Source organism: Apostichopus japonicus, chromosome 8 (genome assembly GCF_037975245.1).
Source record: "Apostichopus japonicus isolate 1M-3 chromosome 8, ASM3797524v1, whole genome shotgun sequence".
NCBI classification, from domain to species: domain Eukaryota; kingdom Metazoa; phylum Echinodermata; class Holothuroidea; order Aspidochirotida; family Stichopodidae; genus Apostichopus; species Apostichopus japonicus.
In genome coordinates this window covers 16218953-16246932 of record NC_092568.1, presented here as the reverse complement: position 1 = coordinate 16246932, position 27980 = coordinate 16218953, and the positions used below count along the sequence as shown (strand labels likewise).

At 36.9% G+C, this 27980-nt stretch overlaps 1 protein-coding gene across 1 annotated transcript; it reads left to right on the top strand.

Annotated features, from left to right (window-relative positions):
• The first annotated feature begins 1857 nt into the window (after window positions 1–1857).
• LOC139970713 (eukaryotic translation initiation factor 5-like) lies at window positions 1858–26497 on the top strand. The gene is made up of 11 exons (XM_071976642.1): window positions 1858–2017; window positions 2132–2410; window positions 7470–7728; window positions 15495–15576; window positions 16507–16679; window positions 17454–17669; window positions 18231–18389; window positions 21236–21397; window positions 22992–23159; window positions 24004–24129; window positions 24798–26497. Exons 3-11 carry the CDS (start codon window positions 7651–7653, stop codon window positions 24903–24905), a joined length of 1272 nt encoding a protein of 423 aa, XP_071832743.1. The 5' UTR covers window positions 1858–2017; window positions 2132–2410; window positions 7470–7650; the 3' UTR covers window positions 24906–26497.
• Window positions 26498–27980: the final 1483 nt, after the last annotated feature.

Here is a 27980-nt window from a genome sequence, read left to right as displayed (position 1 = left end):
AGAAATATGGTATTCATACTGCTCGTACTGACAATACGAGTGCTCTGAAACGGGATATAGCACTACAGATATAGAAAAAAAATATCCCGAGTACATGCAGGGTGCGTTTGGTTTTGGTGACCTTTTCAAAAACCACAGGAAGACGTAAATATTATACAAATAATAAATGGTTATGAGTGCAGTAGTGCAAATATTTCATGAGTTGAAAGATGGAATGTTCCATTCAACGAGGCGGCAGCCGAGTTGAATGGAACAAATTACATCTTTCTACGAATGAAATATTTGCACTATTGCAAGAGTGGAAACCATTCATTATTTGTTTTATACAACACCTTCAAATTTGGATATAATTGGATGTAAAATGCACTCATCAGATCGTTTTGAACAGACAGGTTTCTCTGCTCTCTTACCATTGAAAAAAGTGCTATCAAAAAAGTATAACACATGGTTCTATTTCATAGAGTGCAATAGAGCGGATTTTGTTTGCAATCGACGAGCAATTGACCAATCAAATGGCCGGAATATAATTAGGTGTTGAATAAAGCCAAATATTCTGCAAGTCTAACAAGGCTTGTCATTTAACAGTAGAAAAAGACGCCGGTTCTTAATTTCCAAACAATCACCTTGCATTTATCTACATAAAAACACCTTGCATTTATCAGTGGATATAGAACTTAATCATCTTTTGTTATCTGAGACTTGTGAAAATAGTGAGTTTCGTGTTAAAGGAATTTAATGTTGCTTTCTATTGAAAACCCCTCAATTGGATTGTATACAATTGTATAGACGAATTAATTGAGCGGTAACTTCGTCAGAATTATAGTTTTCAGCCTAATTTCCCCCACAAAATCCAGTTCTAAACAGTCGTTATCATGAATTAAAAAAAAATACGGTAGTGGTTTGACGAATAAGTTTATTTACGGTAGGCCTACTAATTCAGCCTGAGATCGATTAATAGGATGCTGAGATATGACGAAAGGAAAAATTGTCAAGGGCGTATTTTGATTGATGTGTGTAGTGTGACGATGTGCTATTCACAGAGACTTGATATGAAATCCTAACATGAAAATGTGTGTAATGATCAATTGCGAAAACTGTCACTTTACCCTGTGACAAGAAATAAAACTGTTCGGGATCATTGACTTCATACGTTGAAATGTAAATACACAGTAGTTATATTTGCGAGAAACCAGTCTCACTTTCGGCTGCAAGTTGGTATAACAGGTTTATGGTTGCCTGAAACCAATTTGTTCATATAGCAGGAGAGCCTTTATTAAACTTTAGTGTATTGAGTCATGTTACCAAGACTGTTAGCATGACAAAATATACAAATATGAACATATTGTGCAATGCTAAAACGATAAGACTTCATTCCTGAACAATATGTTTTGCCTAATATCTTGTTAGTATTGCGAAATGCTAACATATATATCAATCACGTAGTTTTTGAAAGGCGGCCTTTCACGTTATAAAAATGGGTAGGTTCTAGGATGAAATAAGAGAGACTTTCTTGACTTAAACTAGTTAGAATATAAGACCTGTGTCGGGTCATTCTTGTAAATAGTTTGTAAATACTTGTAAACATAGAAGATAGGTTAAGTTGCGTAGTTATAAGTAGAGAGAGAGAGGGACAGAGAGCTCAATGGTCTCCCGAATTTAACTGTAAATGAAGTGGTTGAACCTGTGGTTGAATTTAAGGTCTCATGATCTGCGTCTGAGTGTCGTGCCTTCCGTGGTTTTTACACCTTCCGAAAAATGAAGCCGAGAAAACCGAAGTATAGACCCCCTGTGGCCCTACTGTACTGTGCGGTTGTGAATCTCACCTGAGAATGTTAGTACTGTACTGATTTTGTACAGCCAACACAAAAAGAACGTAATGTCTGTTTTTACTTAGCGCCATCGGGTTTTATTGCACATGTACGCACTTCTTTTCATCACGAACATACATATCAACGAGTTCGACAGTGACAAAACACAGCGAACCAGCGTCGTTTTCCCAAGATAAAATAGATTTTATGTAAGATATTTTCTCTTTTTCTCATTGCCTTACACAAAACCATATCATGAGGGGTATGTTTTTGTAAAAAAAAATTACAGTGATATTGAAACGTTCATTCTCTTTCCATTTCAGAAAGCTGGGATCATCTCTTGGAGAAGGTACCATATTGCTAAGCGCGACTCATCAAGTAGCCTACCACTGTGCTGAGCGTGGTGTTACTATTACATCATTATCCTAGCCATTGATCGAGGCATATTCCGAGACCGAGTCCTACTTCCAAAGTCAGGATTCCATCCAGTCAGTTCCGCTATTATAAGAGTGCTGAACGGGGTAGACATTCGCAGCCGGACATTTTTTATCGCTTGAACCACCCCACACCAAAAGTGTTTATGTCTTTTTGTGGATTGATAGGTACGAATAAATTAGACCATTCACTCACTAACTTAAGTAAGGCCTTACTAGTACTACAGTAGTATAACTATAACAAGTCTAACTAATTACAGTTCTAGCCTATAGAGTGAGGCTATGACTAGTAGTAGTAATAGCCTATCCGGCATGGTGAGCAATACCAATTGTTTTCAAGTAGCTTAAAAGTGATAACACAACAAACCAATTGTACACTACGACTGGATTAAAGATACGCATTAAAAATTTATGAGGAAAGTAGTTTTCAAGGATTCCAGTGCCATTCCTCCATAGGTACATACCACTGTACCATTCCGCCATCGGTTTCATTCCTTTCTGCCATGGCGGAAACCTCAAAACCTATGGAGGGAAGGTACATTTTAGGAATGGATTTTACACAGGAATGATTTAAATGACCATTGCTGTGGATTATGCGGGCCTAGGTAGTGTAGAGCGAAGCAATATACAATGCATATAGGCCTACAGTGCACCCACAATAATGTGCTCTTTCCACCATACAAAAGTGCTTTACTGCCATCAGAATAACATGTCCGAATGGCACTTTTTCTATGGCGGAAAGAGCACATTTTCTATGGCGGAATGTACCGATGGCCGAATGACACGGCTTCCGTTTTCAAGTATGATGTAGGCCTAAGCTAGCCCTACAGGCTGATGTACCAATGTTCTTCCAACTGCTTGATCTAACTTAACCACCTGGGCTTGTGTTTTGCTAGTCTGTCAATAAGTTAAATTGTGGGTGGCAACTTAAAGGTACGTTTTGAAATATCCCCATGCCTGCAAAAACACAATTCATTAATAGCACATCTCCATAATAAGGCGATTAACGTAATTGTTAGCTTGTCATGTTGAGCGGTCAAAGTCGAAAGTCAAAGTGGTGTAAGTTTGAACTAGCTATACTACAAGGGTAAATTGAGGGCGCTATCAATTAATGGAAACAGGAGTGGTGTCAAATTACGCCGCTACGTTAGTATCATGAATAAGTTAAAATGTGTAAACTATGACTAAGACACAGCAACAAATTGACTGTCAAGTTATCATGAAAGCAGGTATCCTTGCAGTTAAATTCTGTAAAAACCAGTGAGGAGCCCTATGATTATTTAGGCCTACAGCACAACAGTGGAAGACAAAGCTCCAGTTAAATATGCTGACATAAATTTGACCAATTCATGTGCGCTTATTTACCATGAACAGTTTCACTTTGCCACATTGTTCTTCAGTTGTATGTAATTTCCCTTTTCTACATCCACTTGGCAACCCCAATGGTGTTCTGTTTAGATCCCATTCCCATCACAGTATATGGGCAATTCCATGAGAAAGTGGACATGATACCCAAAAAATTAAAAGTGTGTGACAATAGTAAATTTGGTGTCAAATGAAAGCTAAGAGTCCATATTTTCCAGAATCAGGTTCAGAAATGCAATTTTCATGCATTTTGGAATGAAAATATATGGGTAATTGAATATTCATGAGTTGATACAGAAAATTGGATGATTGGTAATAAAAACTATTCGTCACTGCTCATTGATAGCGAGTATATAAATGATATCAGCCACTACCATGTGAGAGTATAGATCATGGAAAACTGAATGGATAATATTTTCGCCCCTTTTCCTCATTGGTTCCGCTTCAGTGGCCTTCGGTATATTTGCCATTTGAAATGTCCTTCCGTTACCGAAAATATAACTTTTTTTAGTTTTTCAGGAAAAGTTGCAGCATGATTAATATGAAAGTTCATCTTCAAAGCAAGTTTAGATTGGCCAACAAAATGAAATAATTAGTTTCACCCTGGTCCTCTTCGTTTGTTCATTATGATTGATTAAAACCTGTCTTTCCGTTACCATTTTGGTAACGGAAGGACAGTAACGGAAAGACAATTTTGTTTTTCCAGTCAGAGAATTGAGTCATTTGCCTTGATTAAAAGTAAATATCATTTCATGCATACATATATATTGTATACAGCATCCTGTGGGAGTTGTTGGATCTGAGAGTGATGTTTATATCTACTACTGTAAGGGACAATTCCATGGTAGAGCCATTCTCGGTCACGTCTGTGACTGAAAAATGGGGAGATTTGCATTTTACCACTAATTAACTACTTTTAGGTAAAGAAAGTTAGGTTGATTGAAGTACTTAAGTATGCAATAGGGGACTCTTTCACAAAACCATATAGCTTAGCCAAATTCAGAACATTCATGTGCTGGCAGAGGTCATATAAAGGTCGGTCACGTGTGTGACGTGAAATGAAACTGGCTTTTTTGCTCAAAAAACATTGGCAATTTCCTCAGTTTTTAACAGGGCTGAATAACCCTAATTTCTCATGTTTCTACCTTAATGTGTTTCTATTCTTACAAGACATTTCACCTCAATATTTCACTTCTTAAAATTAGCATAATACTACATAAGCTAAAAAAATCTGGTCACGTCTGTGACATTGTTGGGTCACGTGTGTGACATTCTGAATTTTGCGTATGCAATTTTCAGTGCAAATGTTGACTCTAGTAATGACCACAGAACAGCACTGATGTTGATATTCCACAGGAATTACTTTGATACAGTTTTACTGCCATGATTTGGAGGGTCACGTGTGTGACATTGTTGGGTCACGTGTGTGACATTCTGCATTTTCATGGATAAATGTCACACACGTGATCATCGGTCACGTGTGTGAGGACTAATAAGAGGCTATTAATTAATCGCAGGAATAATTATTTGACTGGATATTTTGCAGAACTACAGTAACAGTCTGCACCAAGAACGGTTGCATATCAAGTGTGGACATCATAAGACACATCAGTTACTTTTTATGAAAACTTTTGCGTTATTTTGGTCACGTGTGTGACATCAAAATTATGCTAATTAGCACCCATTATTAACGAAGAATTGAAGATCAGGAACCTCTGCTTTAGGAATGAAATAAATGAACCCATGTTTAACTGCCTCCATGTGATAGTTGATAACTGAAATATTGTTTCTAGATACTCATGTAGAAAAAACAAATATATATACAGTTAAAAACTACTGTTTGTTTGTACTTTTAGATACAATCACTTCCCATTAATAAGCAGGTGATTATTTCTAAAGTAGTAGGACTCCAGCTTCAGTTAATTATCATTTTAGAATAAATTCAGTTGAATATAGTGATAGTTGCTTCAACTTTTTCAGTTTCACTTTTTCAGTTATTGACCTACAGTTAATTAACATAATGTGATTAGTTGATAATTAGAAGTAACTTCCATATTTTTGCTTTTGATGGTCAATGCATTGTTATAGTTCACATTGGAATGTTGGTTCTGACAATTTTATTATTGTGTCAACATGTGATATACTCTTCTTTGCACACTGTAACTGAGTGGACATTTTGTCCTTCCGTTACCTTCCTTCCGTTACCAAATTTAACTTTAATTAGCACAATATTTCTAGAAAACCAAAGCAATAATTTCAGAATGGAAAGTGGTACAGTATAGGAAACAGTATTGGGATAACATTTCTCATCTCTAAAATAATATTACTCCATAGAATTCACAGAGTTTTACAATAAACTCAAGACGTGTGAAAACCCTTGTCCGTTTGCTGTCCTTCCGTTACCGACCTCATTAATATTCATATTTCAAAAATAGGAAGGGTTTGTGGAAAAAAAAATATGTGAAAATTGAAGAACGTAGTTATAGCTAGTCAATGATGACAATGATTTGTTGTAATTAATGGGGATATTCATGATATACTTGTTTAAATGTCAGAAAATTAGTCCCAATGTCCTTCCGTTACCATGGAATTGCCCATATGTTAATACCTTTGAAAGCAATCTTGGTTCAAAATGGCAAGCATCAATTAACTACCTCCGTTCATATCTTATATGAATGAGGTATGTGCCATTTCTGCCCAGAAGATAACTGGACCACATGGTCAAATAATGTACTATTTATTTGGTTATTTATTTAGGCCTAACTCCCAAAGCAGAGAGAACCAACATTCAACTCAAATTATGTAGTCATCTAGTAGTCATTATTGGAAATGCTAGCTTGTACAAAAATTTCAAACATAAACAGTCCAAACTCACATCATTTGTGATAAGAAGGATTGTTCACATGTTACATGACAATCGCTAAGACAATAAATGGCAGCTTCCAACCATGGGTATTTCTTGTCCAAAATGCAAAACGAGAATAAGTTGCTATATTGTTTGCACACATATGATAGCCCTTGCCACTAACATTGCATTTACAGTTAACTTTACAACTAGTAGAGTTTCTGAAACAGTTTTTTCAATGGGTGAATGGAAGATCCAAGAATGTTTGCAGACAATTGAAAGGGACTATTAACCGATCAAATCACTGAAAAAGCAACCGACTATATTCAACCAGAAATCTCTGTAATAGAAATGTTGTGAGTGTTGTATCGAAAGATTGCAACTTGCAGCTGTATAATAGTGAAAAAATTCTTTCTCAGGAACCAGATCTGTCCTTAAAGTGTTAATTATGGTCAATCACATTGTGACAAGTTTATTGCAAAATGTAGAGTTAGCAAAGTGATAGTAAAAAGAAAAGAGCAATTAAATCAGTACAAGCTTTGATCATAGATCTTTCTTATTTGTAGACTCAGTTGGTTCTTCTTGCTGTAGAGAGGTTTGATTTTGAAATTTGGTTTGAAGGACCAAATAACCTTTGAAGTTGTCGGACAAACAAGTAGCTTCCCAAAATGCTCACAAAAACAAATCTCACGATGAATGCCAAACTGCTTCATTTTTGCACTTCCATACACAAGTAAAGAGTTTCTAGTCATCGATTTTTCAATTATTTTAGTGATAGAAGCTAAAATGATATGAACATCAACTTTGGTTAAACTTTTTTTTTTTGTTGGTAGACTTGAACCCTATGAACAATAGCTTCAAATTGTAGTTCAAAAGTGATGTAAAATTATGGAAAACTATTATCCTAAGTTTTTACTACTACCGTTTCTGAGAACAATGAAAATGCATGGAAAAGTTATCATTGAAAAGCTCTCATGTCAGTGTGTGACCTCACCTCTTAATCTTTTCTGTTTACAGATCCATCTTCCATAGAAGCCTACTTTCAGCGCCACAAGGCGGTCTCTAGGCATAGAAAACATCATCCGTTAAGGTTTATGTCTTTTACCGAGGAACGGATCGCTCTTCCTTATCTGCTTGTCAGGAAACGACACAAGCTCAATTGTAAAAGTAAAAACCAGTCGAGAACTATACCATCAAGATGGGCGAGTATATCAATGTCAACGGAAATGTCAAGGATCCTTACTATCGCTACAAAATGCCCCGCCTGATAGCCAAGGTTTGTATCTTACAAGACTGTGCTCTTTGCTGAGTAGTTGTGTCTGGTATTAACTTTAATGTTTTAGTTTAAATGGTGAGTGACATTGCTGTTTGTGTGAAAGCTTCATCCAGGATGTTGAAGCCACAAGCTTTACATGAACAAGAACATTGGGAATGTTTATGCTAAAACCACTTCATTGTCATGTCTGTGTTTACTTCCATACCCTCGAGAAGTTGTCAGTTACAAATTCTTGTTACATTGCACATTCTGTGCTCGTTCTCGAAGCAATGAAACATCTGACTGCCCCAGTGTTGTTACTTGGATTTTAAAGTTGTGAACGTGGGAGGCAACGTCTTAAAAATGTTTGCGTCCAGAAAACTTGCGTCCCTGCAGTCCTCCATTAAAGCATGCACTTTAAAGTACCTGTACAGGAACAGACAATACCTTGCTATAATAACCCCTGACAACACATAGGCTTGAGCGCAACGGAAGCCTATAGTGATAGATCTATAATATGCACAAAAGAAAAATCAATTGATGAAAGTTATAATTAATACACAACAACAAAATGACTCAAATTCCGAGACGGGAAATTTTACCGTAGACCAGTTACAGTATACATAATATATGCTAGCCTAGACATGCAATGCATACTACTGTATGGTGTACAACTCCCTTACATAGTGTCTGTGAAAATGTTATAGGCTATGAGTATGCTGTGATATCGGAAATCAATGTAAAGTAAAACAGTGCCTAAAGAGAAAAATTCAAGAATGAAAATACTACACATTTGACTGATTTTATAAGAGCCCCATAAATTTTTTAGAAAATATTGCTTATAGATATCTACGACACAAGAACACGCCCTTAAAAGTCCTAGTACTTGCTAACTACTTTTATGCATCCCTTACCATTAACAGTTACCCAAATGCAAGTTTATTCATAAGTTTTATTCAAAGTTGAACAAAGTTTTTTCTTTTCCCCAACCACTGTGGGCAAGTCCGCTCAACCCCGGCCAGTTTCGACCCCATTCCCAGTATGTGAATAACTTTTTACACATTGTCGATTAAAAACTTGAGCTTCAGTGGATACTTTTGACGATGTATGACCAACCCTTTTCAATTACGGTCGCCATGGTCGCATTGGCGACCACAATTCTCGGCTGGCGATGAGAATTTCTGGAAAAATTAATGCTAGTCGCCAGCCCTATAATACTGTGGCGATCAGTTTTTGCAACTGAAAATTTCACCAATGCTTTACAAAAAACTGATATGTACTCACAGACTAGACGTACGTTGCTATAAAATTAATATTGAATGGATTTCCCTTACAAAACTGTCGATATTATGAAACAAACTACATTCGGCAAAGCCCTGTTTCTAGACTGCGTAACAATGAACAGCGTGCACTACACGTACATCAGTTTACAACTGCAGTGTTTAACCCTACTTAAATATCACAGTAGGCTGGCTACATGTGCTGCAAATTTTACCAGGTACCTTACCAAACAACCCCCTGTCTAACACCTGTTTTTTAACATTTTTGGCACGTTTCAAAAAAAACTTTTCATGGAGTAAACTATTTTGGCTCCACTGTAGAATTAATTAGGTCAGTCAGTAAAGGATCGGTAAAGTTGTGCGAAATATTATCTTAGGCGTTCAAGAAAAGTAGGTAAATATCCCTGTAACATTTAGGTAAGTAAAGCCATGGAAGTAAAAACAGACCTCAAGCCAACTGACTCCTCCGCATGAACAAAACCATTTATTCCCCATGATACACGAGGCACAGTCTATACCATACAGACATAGCACGATATCAAGGCCTATATACAGCATGGCCATCTTTATGAAATTAAACCTTGCAATCCCATGTTTTAGGCCACTTGGCATGATTAAATGCTGAATATTGTTTCCATGTCCTTGTAGAGAACGTCAACTTCGCAAAATACAATTAAAGTTGTGTTTTTGTTGTTACGTGAGATCCGTAACCGACGAAGTGGTTAGGCTATTTACTATACACTTAACTATAATAGAATATTAATTTTTCCATTTTTGTGGAAATTCTAGAAAATACTTTCGTTTTCCCCCGCTTAACACCAGATGTGGTCTTATGGTTAATTCATAAATGGGTGTACTAGAGCCTTGTTTACATTAAATTAGTTGCATTTGGCACGATATGCCAGTTTCGTGTGAAATTTTTGAAAGTATTTTGCTCGATCTTTCGTAAAATTTGAAAGGTGTACCAACTTACTTTTCGTACACAATTGGTAATTTCTCTACTGATTTTCAGAGTTTTGTTCTCTATACAGTGAATGTTGTAAAGGACGGGTTTTTACGAACGTCAAAGTCATGAAGTTGATAAACTTTATTTCTTTTCAACTTTCTTAACCATGGAATGCTAGAATAACATTTAAACATAAAACGGAGAAAGGATAATCGCATTTTTTTCACATTTATTTCAAATTTCTTTTACAAGAAATTATCGTCATTTGTTTATCCTCAAAACATATCGTCTTGAAAATTTATTATCGCGATAATAATAATTTTCGATATATCGCCCAACCCTATCATAGCGCGGGAAATAGAACTTAATTATACTATAGTTCAACGTTAGTGTAGTCAGTACTGACAGTAGTTCTTCTTGATGTTGAGCCTAGGCCTAGTGTTTTTTGTACTAATATTTAGCATATCAAAGTGGCGATCACATTTTCATTCTGGGTGACCAGAATTTGGGGAAAATAAAGATCTAGTCGCCACAGGATGCTCCTCCTGGCGACCTCATTCACTGGGGAATTTAAAAGGGTTGCACATGGTAGCCTAACACCAAACTAAGTCAATGGGGAGATCTAGCCTAACCATCTGTTTAGTCGCTGAAATTGTGATGCAGTTATAAGATTTCCATGGAATACTTTCTTTATTACTGTTTACTTCAACCACATGCTAGCCTAACACCAAACTAAGTCGATGGGAAAATCTTGCCTAACCATTGGATTGCCAAAAAAAAAATAACATTTTGCGTAGGATTCAGTTAATAAATTAGGAACTGGGTAGTACGACAGGTGGGTAGCTGGGTACCCACATACACTATATAACTAGTATATATAACAACTAGTAGTTGTTACTTTCTACCAGAGTGTACAGTTCCTGTGACTGAGTGTTTGGAAAGTCTCAAATTGTTGGTCTGTGTATTTGATGTGTCTTTGTTTCATTAATGCCATAGAAGGCTGTTAGAGAGAATATTGAAGTACTTTTTGAGATTCCGACAAGTTTGTGAAACGGTTTAAGACACTGTGTTGGTATTATCAAGTACTGGAAATATTTTCAAAAGTTTCAGAAGTTGATCACAATTAAACATTTACAAAAGCCTCTTCAAAACACTTTGATATATGCTTGATAGTGTACATGCTGTGCAGTTCTTCTGCCTGTCCCAAGTAGTTTCTTGCTGTTGTTATGCCTGCCAACAGGGAAAGAGCTCAGGAAGCCTTAGAGGAGACAAGTGACACTTTAATTGTCTTTCTTTCCTGTCTTGATATAATTTTAAAGACCGTGATGTCTATAAGATTACTTGACACACAGTACACTAAGTACCACACCTGCCAATATTGAACCCTCATCCCGATATCCGATTTATGTCATTGATACACAGAAACATTGCATATCATAGTTTCTAGCCTCTGGACAATCTTTACTCTCTAAGGGGAACATGGAGTTTATTTAAAGATCCACACATGTGGAAGCAACCAAAATTTAAGTTTGTTGCCAAAGACCATCTCTTTGAAGTTACAGTACTTTCAACAGTAATAGAAGTCCTTTTGCCTTTGAAGCATAAATCATTTGCTTATCCATAAAACTAGAAACCTTGTTATTAAATGTAGCATGGATTGCTGATATGAAGATTTCTCTGTACCATTGTCCCATTTACAGTGCAGCTGTCCAGTTTAAAAGAAAGGGTTTTCTTAATTATTCAGACATATCTGCCTCTTTGACATTTCTGTCTACTCCTCAGTGTGGATTGTCAGTACTTTGAAATAACAAATTATTTGAAGCTTTGATATCCTGTCAAAGCTTGCTCGCTAGCATAGACCAAAGCAACACACTCAAAAAAACATGAAGTGGCTGTGAGGATGTCTGTGCACATGAGAAGTGTATGATTGCAGCCAGGATGGAAAAATAATGCTATATCAGTTAGTAATCAAAACTTCAATATTCTCTGCCAGTCACAATATCTGCTGTATTGCCAAAATAAAATGCCTGATTCTGCTATCAGGTAATTTAATGTGCTCAGTGTAAATATTATGCTTTCAAAGGTCAAAGAGCATCTAGTGTTGAACCACTCACAATGTGATATCTAGGTATTAAAGATTGATTGATGGCTGAATACTGTAGTAGGTGGGTACATTTCTTCTTTTGCTATGACTTTGCAATATTTTGTAGTGGAGGGTCGAAGCCAAATGCGATCAGGACTTCAAGGAAAGATTGGGATTTAGGGATTATTTTACACAACCAAAATTTGTTGTCACCTTGTTCGTAGGACTAGTGTTCTAGACATATATAGTTAATTTCCAGCCATGAGATGGCCCACTGAAACCATCAGTGAGTGAGACTTGCAGTGAGGTGTATGACTTTTGCCTATCTCAATAGAATTGATCCAAATACAGTAGGATATGAAGCCCGAGAGATATAACAGTCGTGTTTAAGAAAAACCAGTCATGTTACAATATAGCAGTTATCTACAAATCAATTATATATTTACTTAGCTTCCTCACTTACCTGTCTCCTCCTAACTACTCTTAGGTATGATTTACTGTCCTTAATGTTTCAATGTTAATTATGCCTAGCATTGCTGAATCAGGATTAGTTAGATTGGTTTTATCATGTGATAGAGCAATCAGTTTTTGTCTCAGCACATCTTAGGAACAAAGATAGGTCTCTCTGGATAATACATCTAACATCATTGTTGATTGTGTTTAGTTTACCAAGCAGCTGTGTAAACAGATATAGTTCAAAGGCTGATGAATTTGATGAAACTGTAATAATTTCATTGGGCATGGAACCTTTGCAATATGTACAGTTAACAAAGAGTGATATTGTTGTTATTTGGAAGGGGAAAAGGGAATATGTACAGGCCTATACCTGGTATAGGCTCTTGTTTGTCAACACTCTCAGCTGCTGTCTGGTGGCAAGGTAGGGTACATATATGCTGTTGTAGCATGTATATATGTGTTCACATAGGTTGTGAGCTAGAGCCAAGAGCCACCAGTAATGTACTAAATGTATGCTACAGACTACAATTCACCAACCCCAGTACAAATAGCCAGTGTACAGTACTACAACAGCTAGATCAAGTGAATGTGCACAATACATTACATAGACTATAATTCATCAACCCCAGTACAAATAGCCAGTGTACTACACTGCTCAGCTAGATCAAATGTATATGTACACTACATTACATAGACTACAATTCATCAACCCCAGTACAAATAGCCAGTGTACTACAGCAGCTCGATTAAGTGTATATGTACAATACATTACATAGACTATAATTCATCAACCCCAGTACAAATAGCCAGTGTACTACACTGCTCAGCTAGATCAAATGTATATGTACACTTCATTACATAGACTACAATTCATCAACCCCAGCACAAATAGCCAGTGTACTACAGCAGCTCGATTAAGTGTATGTGTACACTACATAACATAGACTATAATTCATCAACCCCAGTACAAAAAGCCAGTGTACTACACTGCTCAGCTAGATCAAATGTATATGTACATTACATTACATAGACTACAATTCATCAACCCCAGCACATATAGCCAGTGTACTACAGCAGCTCGATTAAGTGTATGTGTACACTACATTACATAGACTATAATTCATCAACCCCAGTACAAATAGCCAGTGTACTACAGCAGCTCGATTAAGTGTATATGTACAATACATTACATAGACTACAATTCATCAACCCCAGTACAAATAGCCAGTGTACTACAGCAACTAGATCAAGTGTATGTGTACACTACATTACATAGACTATAATTCATCAACCCCAGTACAAAAAGCCAGTGTACTACACTGCTCAGCTAGATCAAATGTATATGTACACTTCATTACATAGACTACAATTCATCAACCCCAGCACAAATAGCCAGTGTACTACAGCAGCTCGATTAAGTGTATGTGTACACTACATAACATAGACTATAATTCATCAACCCCAGTACAAATAGCCAGTGTACTACACTGCTCAGCTAGATCAAATGTATATGTACACTACATTACATAGACTACAATTCATCAACCCCAGCACAAATAGCCAGTGTACTACAGCAGCTCGATTAAGTGTATGTGTACACTACATAACATAGACTATAATTCATCAACCCCAGTACAAATAGCCAGTGTACTACACTGCTCAGCTAGATCAAATGTATATGTACACTACATTACATAGACTACAATTCATCAACCCCAGCACAAATAGCCAGTGTACTACAGCAGCTCGATTAAGTGTATGTGTACACTACATAACATAGACTATAATTCATCAACCCCAGTACAAATAGCCAGTGTACTACACTGCTCAGCTAGATCAAATGTATATGTACACTACATTACATAGACTACAATTCATCAACCCCAGCACATATAGCCAGTGTACTACAGCAGCTCGATTAAGTGTATGTGTACACTACATTACATAGACTATAATTCATCAACCCCAGTACAAAATACAAATAGGGTCTTGCCCATAGTCCTAGAAATATACAATGTGTTCACTGCTATGAACTCCTATATAAACTCCAGCACAAATAGCCAGTGTACTACAGCAGCTAGATCAAGTATATGTGTACACTACAGTACATAGACTACAATTCATCAACCCCAGCACAAATTGGGTCTTGCCCATAGTCCTAGAAATATACAATGTGTTCACTGCTACTAGATCAAGTGTGCAAGTTGTATTGCTTTACACCGACTACATGATATCATCAACTCCAACACAAATGTAAAATGTACATGTGTTTACTGCCATACACTTCTACATATTATGAACTTAGTACACATGTAGACTGTTTTGCCAACCCACATATCATCCATTTCCAGCACACATATATTAGGCTCTTGCCTATATTCACTAGAGAGCAATCTTGCATCACATTCTAGCAATAATTTCCTTGATTTTGCGGGTGATACTAATTGAATTAATATTTAAGGAAGTTCTTGAGTAATTTGATCTCTGAGTGTCTTTGATTTAATATGATCCAACATTGTAAGTTGCAGCCATGTGGAAGTTAGTAAGTGGCATTGATACAACTGTCTACCAGTACAAACTAGGTTGATGTATTGTCATCTTCAACCAGGATACATCACCCAGAAATGGAACATGTTTGTATTCTGTGTACGCCTACTTATCAAGGATGTGTTTTTTTCTATACTGTATTTCATTTTCATGAGTTGTACAGTGAACTTTGATTTGAAGCTCAGCAAATACCACAACAGAAAATACTGCTGTACTGATCAAATTAAAGATTGAACGTGTTGTGAATATATAGTTTGTCATTTGACATATGAACTGTAACTATTGACTGTAACACAGTATGTTATGTTTCAACAGATAAGATATGTTTATACCTTGTGTAAGCCACAACATAATTAACCACCTAACCATTAATTACCGTGTTGATGAATGTCTTGTAAATATGTCATCTATCATTCCATGTAGTCAATGTCAAACAAGCTCTAACAGTTTCCATGTTTTCTTTTTTTCTTTTTAGGTGGAGGGCAGTGGTAATGGAATCAAGACTGTCATCTCTAACATGGCAGATATTGGCAAAGCCCTGACCAGGCCTCCCACGTGTAAGATTGTTGTTGATATTCTTATTCAGTAATTACTGTATGTACGAAAAGGTGTTGTATGGCATTTATGAAACAAATTGTATCAGGATTTCTGGCTTTAGTGTAATCTGTAAGTAAAAGTTCCCAAAATAATTTGAAAAGAATAATGAAAATGTTTGTGTTTGGGACAGCATTGAGTCCTGTGCTATGCCACACCGAGCTATCCAGCTGTTAGTTGGTGCCAAATCCCTGTATCGCTATATCTTTGCTGGGTGTACCATTCAGTGTTGCCAGTTAAATGACAAATTTTGGCATTTTTCAAAATTCCTTGGCCAGAGGAAACAAAATATCTGGCCATACAGTTTGTTGACAGTTTTTGGGGCTTTTTTTATAAAATTTTAAAAACATTTTAGCTCAAATTTGTTAAATTTCCCCAAAGAACATTGATGTCAACCGTTTTGTGTTGTTCAGTCCGGTGCAAGTTTGCATACAGGCCTGTGCATAGGTAAAACTATTTGCCTATTTTAACACCTATCCCTAATGTTCAGCTGTAAGACCCCAAATGCAACAAATTGCAAGCTGACACAGTCTACCCATATGCAGGGTCAGTTGTCATAATTAACAGCAAATTTGTATTTGGTGTTGTTTTCCCCCAAATTGGACAGCTGCATCACAGGAAAAACTACCATTAATGACCCTCAGCACCTTGCATACCATGTTACAATTAGGTATCACACCCTAATTTCATCCATTGATAGAACCCAGAATGTGGCGGAGAAGAGATTTCATGGGAAATTATATATTTTGTTTCTGTTGGAAGGATAAATTACTGTCCCAGTTAATCAAAGTAAACATTTACAGTAAACAAGTATGCATCTTAAAGAGTCCAATTTGGCTTCATAAATGCCTCTCTGAGTTGGCTAAATGAATGTCTTATTTTTAACATTACAGATCCCTTGAAGTTTTTCGGGTGTGAACTTGGCGCTCAGACGCAATTTGATGTCAAGAATGACCGTTACATTGTGAATGGATCTCACGACAGTTCCAAGCTTCAAGAAATCCTGGCTGCATTCATCATTAAGTTTGTTCTTTGCCCTGATTGTGATAACCCGGAAACAGATCTAGTATGTGTCTTTTATCCTGGTGCTTGTCTAAATGCGAAAGTGAAACTTTTGCTATAAAAGTGTATTTTGCAGGGGGAGAAGTTGTTAGTGAAAAAGATTGTGATGACAGGGAGTTGCTTAAACCAAACTTGGGATAGAACCATGCTTTATATCTTTGTTTTGCAATCAGGCTATGTTGTTGACTGCATGCTGTGTCTGGTTATGTTCCGTTACTTTAGGTGTCATATTAGGAATGGTGACACTTTTTAATAAGTTACTTTGAAGTAATTTGCACAATTAAATCTTAAAGGATCAGCTAATATCACAAATGTAGTTACATCCAAGGTTCATTGCGGGGGGGGGGGGGGGAGGGGTGCATTCTAGTGTATCTTGGTGTTGAGAAGAATTTATGAATGCCTTTTGCCAGAAATCAAGTTTGTCTTGGAATTTTCTTCAGTCCTTCTTCAAATGTATATCTTCTTGAACTACTCTGGATACCAAAACTTGATTCACACACAGAAGAAACATTGATTCACAGGTATTACATTTCTCTGGTCGTATGGGTTAATGACACATCCGGAACTCAGTTTACCCTTTCCCATTAGGTAGCAAGTACTTTAATTTATTCAGCTGTGAAGTCGTAGCACCACAATAAGGAGACCTGAAGGAACATTGTCAGAAAGGTAGATAAACATTTACCAGATGTCGCTCATAAATGAAGTCCTGGAACGTGTCGAACATTGACGTAAAAGTTTTTATGATAGCAAGACATCTTGATGTACTTTTGGTTCACAGAAAGTGAAAAGGGGCTCAATCGGTCAAAGGTGCAAAGCGTGCGGCTACCAGGGCTTCATTGCTTTGACTCATAGAGTCACACAGTTTATTATCAGAAACCCACCTGACATGGACCCAAAGGCTATTGGGGAGAGCAAGACCAAAAGAAAAAGCCGTAAGGAGGGTAAATCTGCCCAGCATATTGAAGATACGTCAGACAACCTCAATGATACAGTGGTGAGTCATTTGATTGTGTGCGGGTTACTCTTTTCTTGCTGTAAAAATGGTGATTCTAGCACTGTGGTTCTGACATTGCATTATGTCCTGGTGGAAGATCCATTGTTGTCTTGCTTAGTCCACTTTATGTTACTGTTGAAGAATATTATGTATGAATATGCATGTATTCAGTTAACTCAGCATTATTTAGATTCTGGCTCAATGGTTGGTGATCGGGGGGGGGGGGGGGGGGAGAGGGAAGGGTGATGATGCACACATGAATCAAATTTGTAGATTTATCATGTGGTATCTCTTGGTATAAAACTGATCTTTTTGAAACTTTGCTGCTGCATCGAGAGACAAAGTGACAGGATAGGGTAGGGAAAGAGTGGTTAAGTCACTCCATTCACTTTGCTGTCATGGAACTTGTCAACTCTCTTGCAAATGTACCTTCATGTTTTGTTTATTTTGAAATTGAATTTGACCTTCTCAATGTCTTGAGAGTTGCTCAGTATCCTTGTTACTGAGTAGTGATGCACTTTGAACAGTTCTATTGTTTTGTGGACAATGTTTTCCTTTCAGGAGGATGATGATGACGGTGAGTGGTCTGTGGATGTGTCCGCTGATGCAGTGGCAGAGAGAATGAAGGCACTGACCGAAGGAGCCAAGAGCCTCACTCTGACCAATGACTTGGAGCAGACTCAGACCCAACGGCTTCAGACATTCTTCGACTATGTGAAGGTGAGAGAACTGCAAACTCTGTAATGTCAAGGGTAGGGTGTGACATCTTTGGATGGCATTGCGGTATTCAGAATCCTTGTAACTCACTCAAATTTAGATCTTATATGGCATGCATGAGAATAATCAAAACTTAAAAAGGACAGCCTTTAGTTAGTTGTAATTGGTATGATTTTAATATGCAACCTGATGACATAGGGATGTCATTGTCTCCCTGCAAAGCTTCAAACAAAGGCTGCAACTGTAAAAGATGCGAAACTGTGCCGATAAAGAAAGTGAATTAAACTTGTCCCAGAAGCAAAGTAAATAGAAGAATATTGCTGTTGGGATAGTCATAAATAACATGCGACTGTATGGTCATTAGATAACACAGTATCAGGTGTTAGGAGAAGGATAGATCATTAACTAACTTGTGACGCTATAAGAGATTAGAAACAATGCTCATTGCTGGAAGTGTTTCAATTTTAAAAGTTAGGAAAGTGATTTTATATTACAGTTTCATATGCTAGACAGGGAAAGTCATTAGCTAACATGTGACAGTATCATATGCTAGCGGGGGAGGGGGGTTCATTAGCTAATATGTGGCAGTATCATGCTAGAGAGGGAGGTCATTAGCTAACATGTGGGAGTATTTTATGTTAGAGAGGGAAGGTCATTAGATAACATGTGACAGTATCATATACTGGAGTGGGGAGGTCATTAGCTAACATGTGACAGTATCATATATGCTAGAGGGGGGAGGTCATTAGCTAACATGTGGGAGTATCATATGTTAGAGAGGGAAGGTCATTAGATAACATGTGACAGTACCATATACTGGAGTGGGGAGGTCATTAGCTAACATGTGACAGTATCATATATGCTAGAGGGGGGAGGTCATTAGCTAACATGTGACAGTATCATATGTAGGGAGGTCATTAGCTAACATGTGGGAGTATCATATGTTAGAGAGGGAAGGTCATTAGATAACATGTGACAGTACCATATACTGGAGTGGGGAGGTCATTAGCTAACAAGTGACAGTATCAGATATGCTAGAGAGGGAAGGTCATTAGATAACATGTGACAGTACCATATACTGGAGTGGGGAGGTCATTAGCTAACATGTGACAGTATCATATGTAGGGAGGTCATTAGCTAACATGTGGGAGTATCATATGTTAGAGAGGGAAGGTCATTAGATAACATGTGACAGTACCATATACTGGAGTGGGGAGGTCATTAGCTAACATGTGACAGTATCATATGTAGGGAAGTCATTAGCTAACATGCGGGAGTATCATATGCTAAAGAGAGGGAGGTCATTAGCTAACAAGTGACAGTATCATATGTTAGAGAGAGAAGGTCATTAGCTAACATGTGACAGTATCATATGCTAGAGGGGGAGGTCATTAGCTAACATGTGACAGTATCATATGCTAGAGGGGGAGGTCATTAGCTACCATGTGACAGTATAAAATATTGTAATCAATATCATTAGCTAATCTGACATTATGAAACATTAGAGAGGATCAAAGGTCTTTAGATAATATTTATCAGTATCAAAAGTTAGAGATGTAAGCCATTAGCTAAAGTATGTCAGTATTTGAAAGAATGGAGACAGTCATTAGATGACAGTGACAGTATCAACAAATGTGTACAGTTTCAACCCTACTGAAGGACACTCAACTGGTATGGAGTTACATGAAGTTAGGAAATGCAACAAAAGATCACTGATATTGGAATGAAACCTTTTATTTTGTTGGATAGCCACCCTCCACCTTCCACCCTCCTTTCCCCCTCCCCAAATCACTTCCTTCTCCTCCAAAAATTACCCTAAATAGCATGTTAAGGTATTCTGATGAACATCCTATTATGTTACAATATACTCTCAGCTATCCTGCCCTATGTTGAAAATTAAATGGTTGCTTTACAAACTACATTTCAGGTGGGTTGTGACTCACTCGGACCAAGCAATGTAGTATTAACACATAATTAGATAGCCCTCATTCTAAGAGATTGATGTACTTACATCAAGGGCCATTGAAAAAATGGATGTTCTATCAGTTTTATCCATAATGTAGGTTTGAAGACACCACCTGCATCACACCTGCCATAGTTTTCAATATGATATCATGTTCCATAGTAGATCAAACATTTGTGATAATACATATAGTAAGTCAGATCTTTGGCAAAGTTGCTTCTTTCATGGACCTGCAAAGTCTCATAGATTGCTTATTAAAATTCTATTATGAGAACATGTTTCTAAGCCAGAAATTTCTGACTAATTGATTGGCTTTTTTATTTATTATTTCTGTTTAATGTATTTCATCTAAAGTATGAAAAGATTATTGCACTGATCTGCAGCTTGTTAAGTGCTTCACCTTTGCAAGTTTTCATATCAGTACTACATTAACTTTGGATCTTTCATTGTGTACTTCTACTACATATAGAGTTGTACTATTGACTGACCAATACATAATTTTCAACCATTACATTGTGTATTTATGATTATATGATTTATGATATGATTGTGTATTTATGTTGCCTTGGTAATGCCCAAGTTAAGTTTCTGTTCTCGATACAATTTCTTCATGAATTGGAAGAAACAGGGATATCAAAATAGATGCATGATGTTAGTGTTACTGCTGCAATCGACAAATATTTTAGACAATTCACGACGTTCTCTGATAACATGTGTAGTCCACTTTATTGCATGCTGTGAGTATTCTATAGAGGGGGGGGGAGATACACCACTTCAGCTGAGTAGTTCTAGAGCCCTTTATTTTGGGGGCCTTTCTTAGCTTTCCACTGTTAGTCAAATGGTGTATGATATTAGGACACAAATTGAACTTATGCTGTTTCTTCAGAAACTGAAGGCAGATGATCAGCTGATTGGCAATGACAAGCAGATGTTTTGGGAGGCAGATCGCCTGGATATCAAAGACAAAGGCCCTCTTGTCTTAGTCGAGGTCCTTCTGGATGAGGACATCATCAAGCAGTTGAAGCTGTACCGTAATCATTTCCTGCGTGTAAGTTGAATCCCAATACAGCCACCGGTATCAGTCATTGTGTAATGAGACTGAGCAGCTACTGATAACTGCAAGAAGATTTTAATGTTCTTGAAAAAATGGATGTTCTATCAGTTTTATCGAAAATGTAGGTTTGAAGACACCACCTGCACCACACCGGCCATAGTTTTCAATATGATATCATGTTGCATAGTAGATCAAACATATGTGATAATATATATAGTAAGTCAGATCTTTGGCAAAGTTGCTTCTTTCTTGGACCTGCAAAGTCTCTTAGATTGTTTTATTATTAATTCTATTATGAGAACATGTTTCTAAGCCAAAAACTTTTTACTTTATTGATTATCTTTTTTATTTATTTTTATATGATATTTTGTTATGTTTTTTATCTTAGGAATGAAAAGATTATTGCACTGATCTGCAGCTTGTTAAGTGTTTAGTCTTTGCAAGTTTTCATATCAGTGCTGCATTAACTTTGGATCTTTCATTGTGTACTTCTACTACATATAGAGTTGTACTATTGACTGACCAATACATAATTTTCAACCATTACATAATCGATGCCGTAAAATTAAATGGTTGGTAACAAAGCTTACTCTTACTGTAAATAGCTCTGCTTCAACCCAAGATTTGAGAATGCAGTTGCTATTGTTTTTTTTATGGATGGGGGGGGGGCATTGGTGGGTGGGTGGTGGATATAAAGGAAGGAGAAACTGATCAGTCTTATCATTTTGTTGGTATGATAAGAGATGTGTCCATTGATCCACTTGCTGTAGCGTTCATTGTAAAAATGTGAATAGTTGTATATTGTATACAAAGTACAATGGTGACTTCACACTTAATTATGATAGAAAAGCAGAGATTCTTTTTGGTTAGTAGCAGTAATGCCACTTGACACATAAAATGAAATGGATGGTAACAAAGCTTACTATTACTGTAAATAGCTCTGCTTCAACCAAAGATTTGAGAAGGCAGTTGCTATTTTTTTATGGAAGCAGAGGGGGGGGGGGGGCATTGGTGGGTGGGTGGTAGATATAAAGGAAGGAGAAACTGATCAGTCTTATCATTTTGTTGGTATGATAAGAGATGTGTCCATGGATCCACTAGCTGTAGTGTTCATGGTAAAAATGTGAATAGTTGTATATTGTATACAAAGTACAATGGTGACTTGACGGTTAGTCATCGTAGAAAAACAGATTCTTTTTGGTTAGTAGCAGTAATGCCACTTGACATAGAGCCATAGATTCAGATGTGAATCTTTCTATAAGTGCTACAAGAGCATTATGTCTCTTTGTATGTATGTACAATACGTATGTAGGTTACTGATTAATAGAATAGATCCATACACATGGTACATGATTGGCCTACTGCATGTAGATACGAGCTATGCAAACCTGCAGTGCCATTTATATTACATAGTGCCCAGGTTGATGCATGTACTAGTGTGTGTATTTCATGTCATACTTTCAATGGAAACACTCTGGAGTGTTTCAGCTCATCAGCTGTGGAAACAAGAGTTTTCATCTGTAGCTATTTTCTTCTTCAGTATCCTATGCTAACTATTTGTCATAATTATGACTTTGTTTTTGACTAGCTCACAATGGAAAACCCCAAAGCACAGAAGTATCTGCTCGGAGGTCTGGAACAGCTTTGTGGTAATGTCCATCCTGAGAAGCTGCTGCCCAAAGTGGCTGCAATCCTGAAGGCAATGTATGATTTAGACCTGGTGGAGGAAGAAGTCTTCCATGATTGGGGGTCAAAGGTCAGTAGAATACACAGATAGTAAAACAGCATTCTATTGGGATTGTGTTCCATCTCCTTTACAATTGATTGAAAGAGTAAGAGTGGAACATTGGAAAACAGTTTGGCAGTTTGGAACAAAAGTCCAGTTATTTTCAGAGAAAAATGACTTTGTCCAGAATATCCATAATAGCACTACTTGCCCTTTTACTGCATTCTGCTCCATCCTCTTCTCCTCCACCCAAATTTAATTTCTGTAGTATGTCGATATTTGGTGATAATAAGTGTGGTAAATTCTGAGAATTAGCTCTAGTCTATTACACAGAGTCAGTCTAAGTGATTCCTTAGCGAGTTGGTTTTGTTGTAGGATTCATTGTTCATTGGGTGGTACGAAGGAGACTTGTGGATTTTAGATGGCAGAAGCTCACTTTCAAGCCTGTTTTTTTCAAGGTTTGATTGATCATCCCTATGTTTAGGAAGTAGGCATCTTTGCACTCTTCTATTGGATATGAGCTGCAGCCAAGTCTTGTTATATGGAGACAAATTGCACATGTGATGGCACAACCATGTTCAATCATTTCTAGTGTTGAACTTCCTTTTTTCAAATGGTATTTTCCTTTGAATCTTGTGAATTTTTTTCAGACAAGTCATCTTTGTCATGGTCTATTCTTTGTTGTAGTGATCATTCAGATCATGGACACTTAGAGTGATAATATACTTTACTATGATAGGATTCTGTTAAGGTTCATTCATTCCACAGGTTTGTGTCATTGAGGGTAAAGTCTTCTCTTCATTTGCAAACAGCATCTTAGAGATGTTTCTGTTTTCTGTTTGTTTTTGAACCTTATCTCCTTTTGTTCTTGCAGCCTTCCAAGAAGTATGTTTCCAAAGAAATTTCACAGCAAATCCATGACAAGGCAGCCCCATTCCTTAAGTGGCTTAAAGAAGCAGAAGAAGATTCTAGTGAAGAGGAAGAGGATGAAGAGGTTGAGGTAAGAGCGGGAATATCTGCTTTGTATTCCTTTAAGTTATTGAAATTACATATACTAACAGTCAACATGACATGAAATGTCCGTAGTTCATCCCATCAGTTATGTAAGGGCAGTAGTTCATCAGGTGATTTATGTTATGTCAGTATGTCATCTTGCAGCCTTATTAATTCTTGAGGTATTTTATAATCCAAGATGAGTACTCCATCAGGTCAGTTAAACGTTAGTAGGTCATTGTGTAATACAGTAGTTCATCCGGTCAGTTATGTAAGGGTAGTAGTTCATCAGGTGATTTATGTGATGTCAGTTTGTCATCTTGCAGCCTTACTAGTTCTTCAGGTGTTTTGTAATCCAACATGAGTACTTCATCAGGTCAGTTAAGCTTTAGTAGGTCATTGTGTAACATCAGTAGTTCATCAGGTCATTTATGTTATGTCAGTAATTCATTCCGTCAGTCATGTGATGTCAGTAGTTCAATTGATAGGTTGTTCTAGAAATGACAGTTGTGTATTCCCTGATGGTATTGCAGAATAGGTTACCTCAGTGTTTGTTGTGCACATCATTCTTATGTATATACATCTGAAAGCAAATAATAAGTAAAGATACCACATCACCCCTCTTGTTTGTAGGACTTAATTTGCTTAACCCGGTTTTAACTTTTCAAACCGCAGATCTCCTTTTCAAACCGCAGTGGAAACAAGCTTCATGTTGAGAAAGTGGAGAGTGGAAAGAAGGAAGCTAAACCAGAAGAGGATGAGATAGACATTGATGATATCTGAGACAGAGTGATGATAGTAACTAAGTACCTATCATCATCAATTCCATATTACATGCTTTAATAAAAATGCAGTGTTTACGTTTTTAGAACAACGGCCACTTCGTGCGGTTGGTGTTGTCGATGTTATTGTGATAGAGTATGAGGAAAAGAACGGTGAAGTTTATTTTGTTGTTTTACTACACTTTCACGCTAAAATTCCATGCTGTAAATCGGAGTGGTGCAGTTTACAATTTCACCACAAAAGTAAATGTGTGTAATTGTCACCTGCTCTGTTTTAACAAAATCATTCTTTATTGGATTACAACGTTGAAGGATGTACTCAGATGTTCCAAATAGATACAAACTCAGTATACCATGTGTATTTATGAGTTTTTTTTTTTTTCATATGGTAAAAAGATGACTGGAAATATCATTTTGGGTACAGACTTTTAAAAGTGAAAGTTATTTATGTAATAATTATTTACAAAGACATAAATTGGTCACAAAAGCCTATATTAAACTAAGATTGGCAAGTTGTTAGCCATTGCATGCTTACAGGCAATACAAGTCACCATCCTCTCATGTGTTAACACAAGAGAAGGGTTGTCATGTTTTATATAAAGTCTGCTTTATCTTTGTTTCAATCTATTCATCTTCATCAGTACGGTGGTTGTACGTAACTTGGACATCGTTTAATGCAACAAAACACAGAAGAGATATCAGTAATGTTTGTCAGTAATTGTGGATATCTGAGATGTGATTGTGATCACTTTAGCTTGCTTCCTCTAGCTCAAATACCAGGCTTGTAAATGGTCTCTGCCTACAGGGCTCAGATAAGAAATGTTGTCTATGTAGGATGCAAAGTTTGATGCCTATAGATTGATACGTGGGTCAGGTGGAAGAATGTTGATGCCAGATTATTGAAATCTTTGAAAACTGAAAGAAAGAAGGAAATAAGACTACATCTGTGGCTTAAATTTGCTCTTTTTTATAGTCTAAAGACTGCCACATAGGAAGTGAACATCACCCTGGTGTTAATTTGTAATGTGGATTTTTCATTTTTAATTGCCATCCTTTTAAGTGGTGCATGAATCATTTATTGAATCAGTGCCATAAACTTGTACTCCTTCCTGGCCAGTAATGTTGAATGCATTAATATCTGTGGTCGGCAACGTGTCGTATCACTCTCTTCTTTGTAATGGCACAGTTGTTTTTATGGCTATACTTAGTCACGGTGCAGTATGAATGTATTTTGGTGCAACTGAAGGACAGGACTTTCATTGATAGATGGCCGACCTCTAGGGCAAGCGGAATTATTTTTTATTGCCATCAAGCTTATAACTTGCTTATAACAAGCTTATATCTTTTCTTTGTTATCCTTTAAAGTCAAGTGGGATTACAAGTTTGTTTTCCCACTATAAAACAGCACTCATTTCACTGAATGAGGCATTAAAAACTTGAACATTCAGAAGTTTAACGGTACACTTTAAGTAATGTTCGATGTTTGTCATACGTGGAGGGTTAGAATTTATGTTTCCCATCAGAGCTTTTATGGATTTGTGAGGTAACAAATTTGTTGCATGTTTAACATCAAATATACAGAGGTGTACACAACATTGTATATTGTTCCTCATTTGTACATGTTATATTTTTCACCCATACCTTCCCCTTCTGCCCCCCGACCCCTTCTCCTCCCGACCCCTCCTTCCGACCCTCCTCCCGGCCCCTCTTCTCCCGACCCCTTGTCCTCCCAGACCCTCCTCCCGACCCCCTCTTCTCCCCGACCGCTCCACACCCATTGCACAGGAGTCAGATTAAAAATAAATTTTAGATCTTGGTTACAACCATTGTGAAAAGTGATAACATTTATATGTTACTTGTTGTCAAGTTTACATAAGTATAGATAGAAACTTTAAAGCCTCTTTTACCAATACTTTGCTTTTTACTTGTTGATTTTTTTTTTTGTGGGGGGAGGAGAAGGGTTGGGGAGTTGATTGGATTCATAGAGACATTTAGTTCTCTAATTCTGCCTTTTACATTGTGTAGGAGTGAGCAAGAAACTGCAGTTGTGTCGGGACTCACTACTTCATCGGAAGGAATATGTATGTTGAGTGAAATTACTCATCAATCACCTGAAAGATGTATGTTGGCAAGGAGAGTCACCGCATAAACAAACTAATCTACTTTGGACTTTATAATTCAACTATGACATTTGAAAGACAAACAGAGCTTTTGAAAGTCTACAAATCTGCTGTCTGCAGGAATTCTTCTCTAGGGATTAATGCTTCGAAGATATTTTGACCAGCTGAGGCAGATTTCAGTTTGATGTAGGGATTCCCAAATGATCATTACATGCAGTTTGCATATTTTGGCTTACACAGTGTTGACTGTGCAGCATCAAACTTGTGTATTTCAGTGATAGAAATCCTGCTAAAAGTGGTACAATCTCAAAAATCATTCCACTTTGATTAGACTGGTGCATCACTTTTTGCAGACTGGGCACGATGCAACAATTTGATTTGATTTCAACTTTATAGTATCCCTAAAAGGGCTATGCCTACACATAATGCATGCATAGAAACTCTACATATATACTACATAAAGAAAAGAAATTAAACATGTAAAGATAAAAAGAGGGAATAATTGATACAAAATTAAACTGTTAAAAACCAGCAATTGAAAATGATTGTAAAAATATTGAATACACAGATTTTGTTGGTTTGTAGCAAAAGCTTAGTTTGGTTGTTCCATTTTCCCTAAAACTCAGTAAATGCAACACAGTATATGGATGTCGGACTCGTCACAGTCATGAATATGACAAGCCAAATTATCAATACGGTGAACATAAAATGAAGCAACCAAGTTTCTTATATGGTAAAACCAGAATCCGAACACCATAGAACTGATAAAACTAGGAATGCATAGGTGTGTAAACTACATCATGGTGAAATTGAAATATGGTATTTAAGTTTTATTGAAAAAAGGGTTATTGGGTGATATGTCAAGTTGATAAACCTGGATCATTGAGTGTTAAACTGGGTTGATCAAAAATATTTCTGGTTTATTGATTAAATAATATACCCTAATGACACATGAG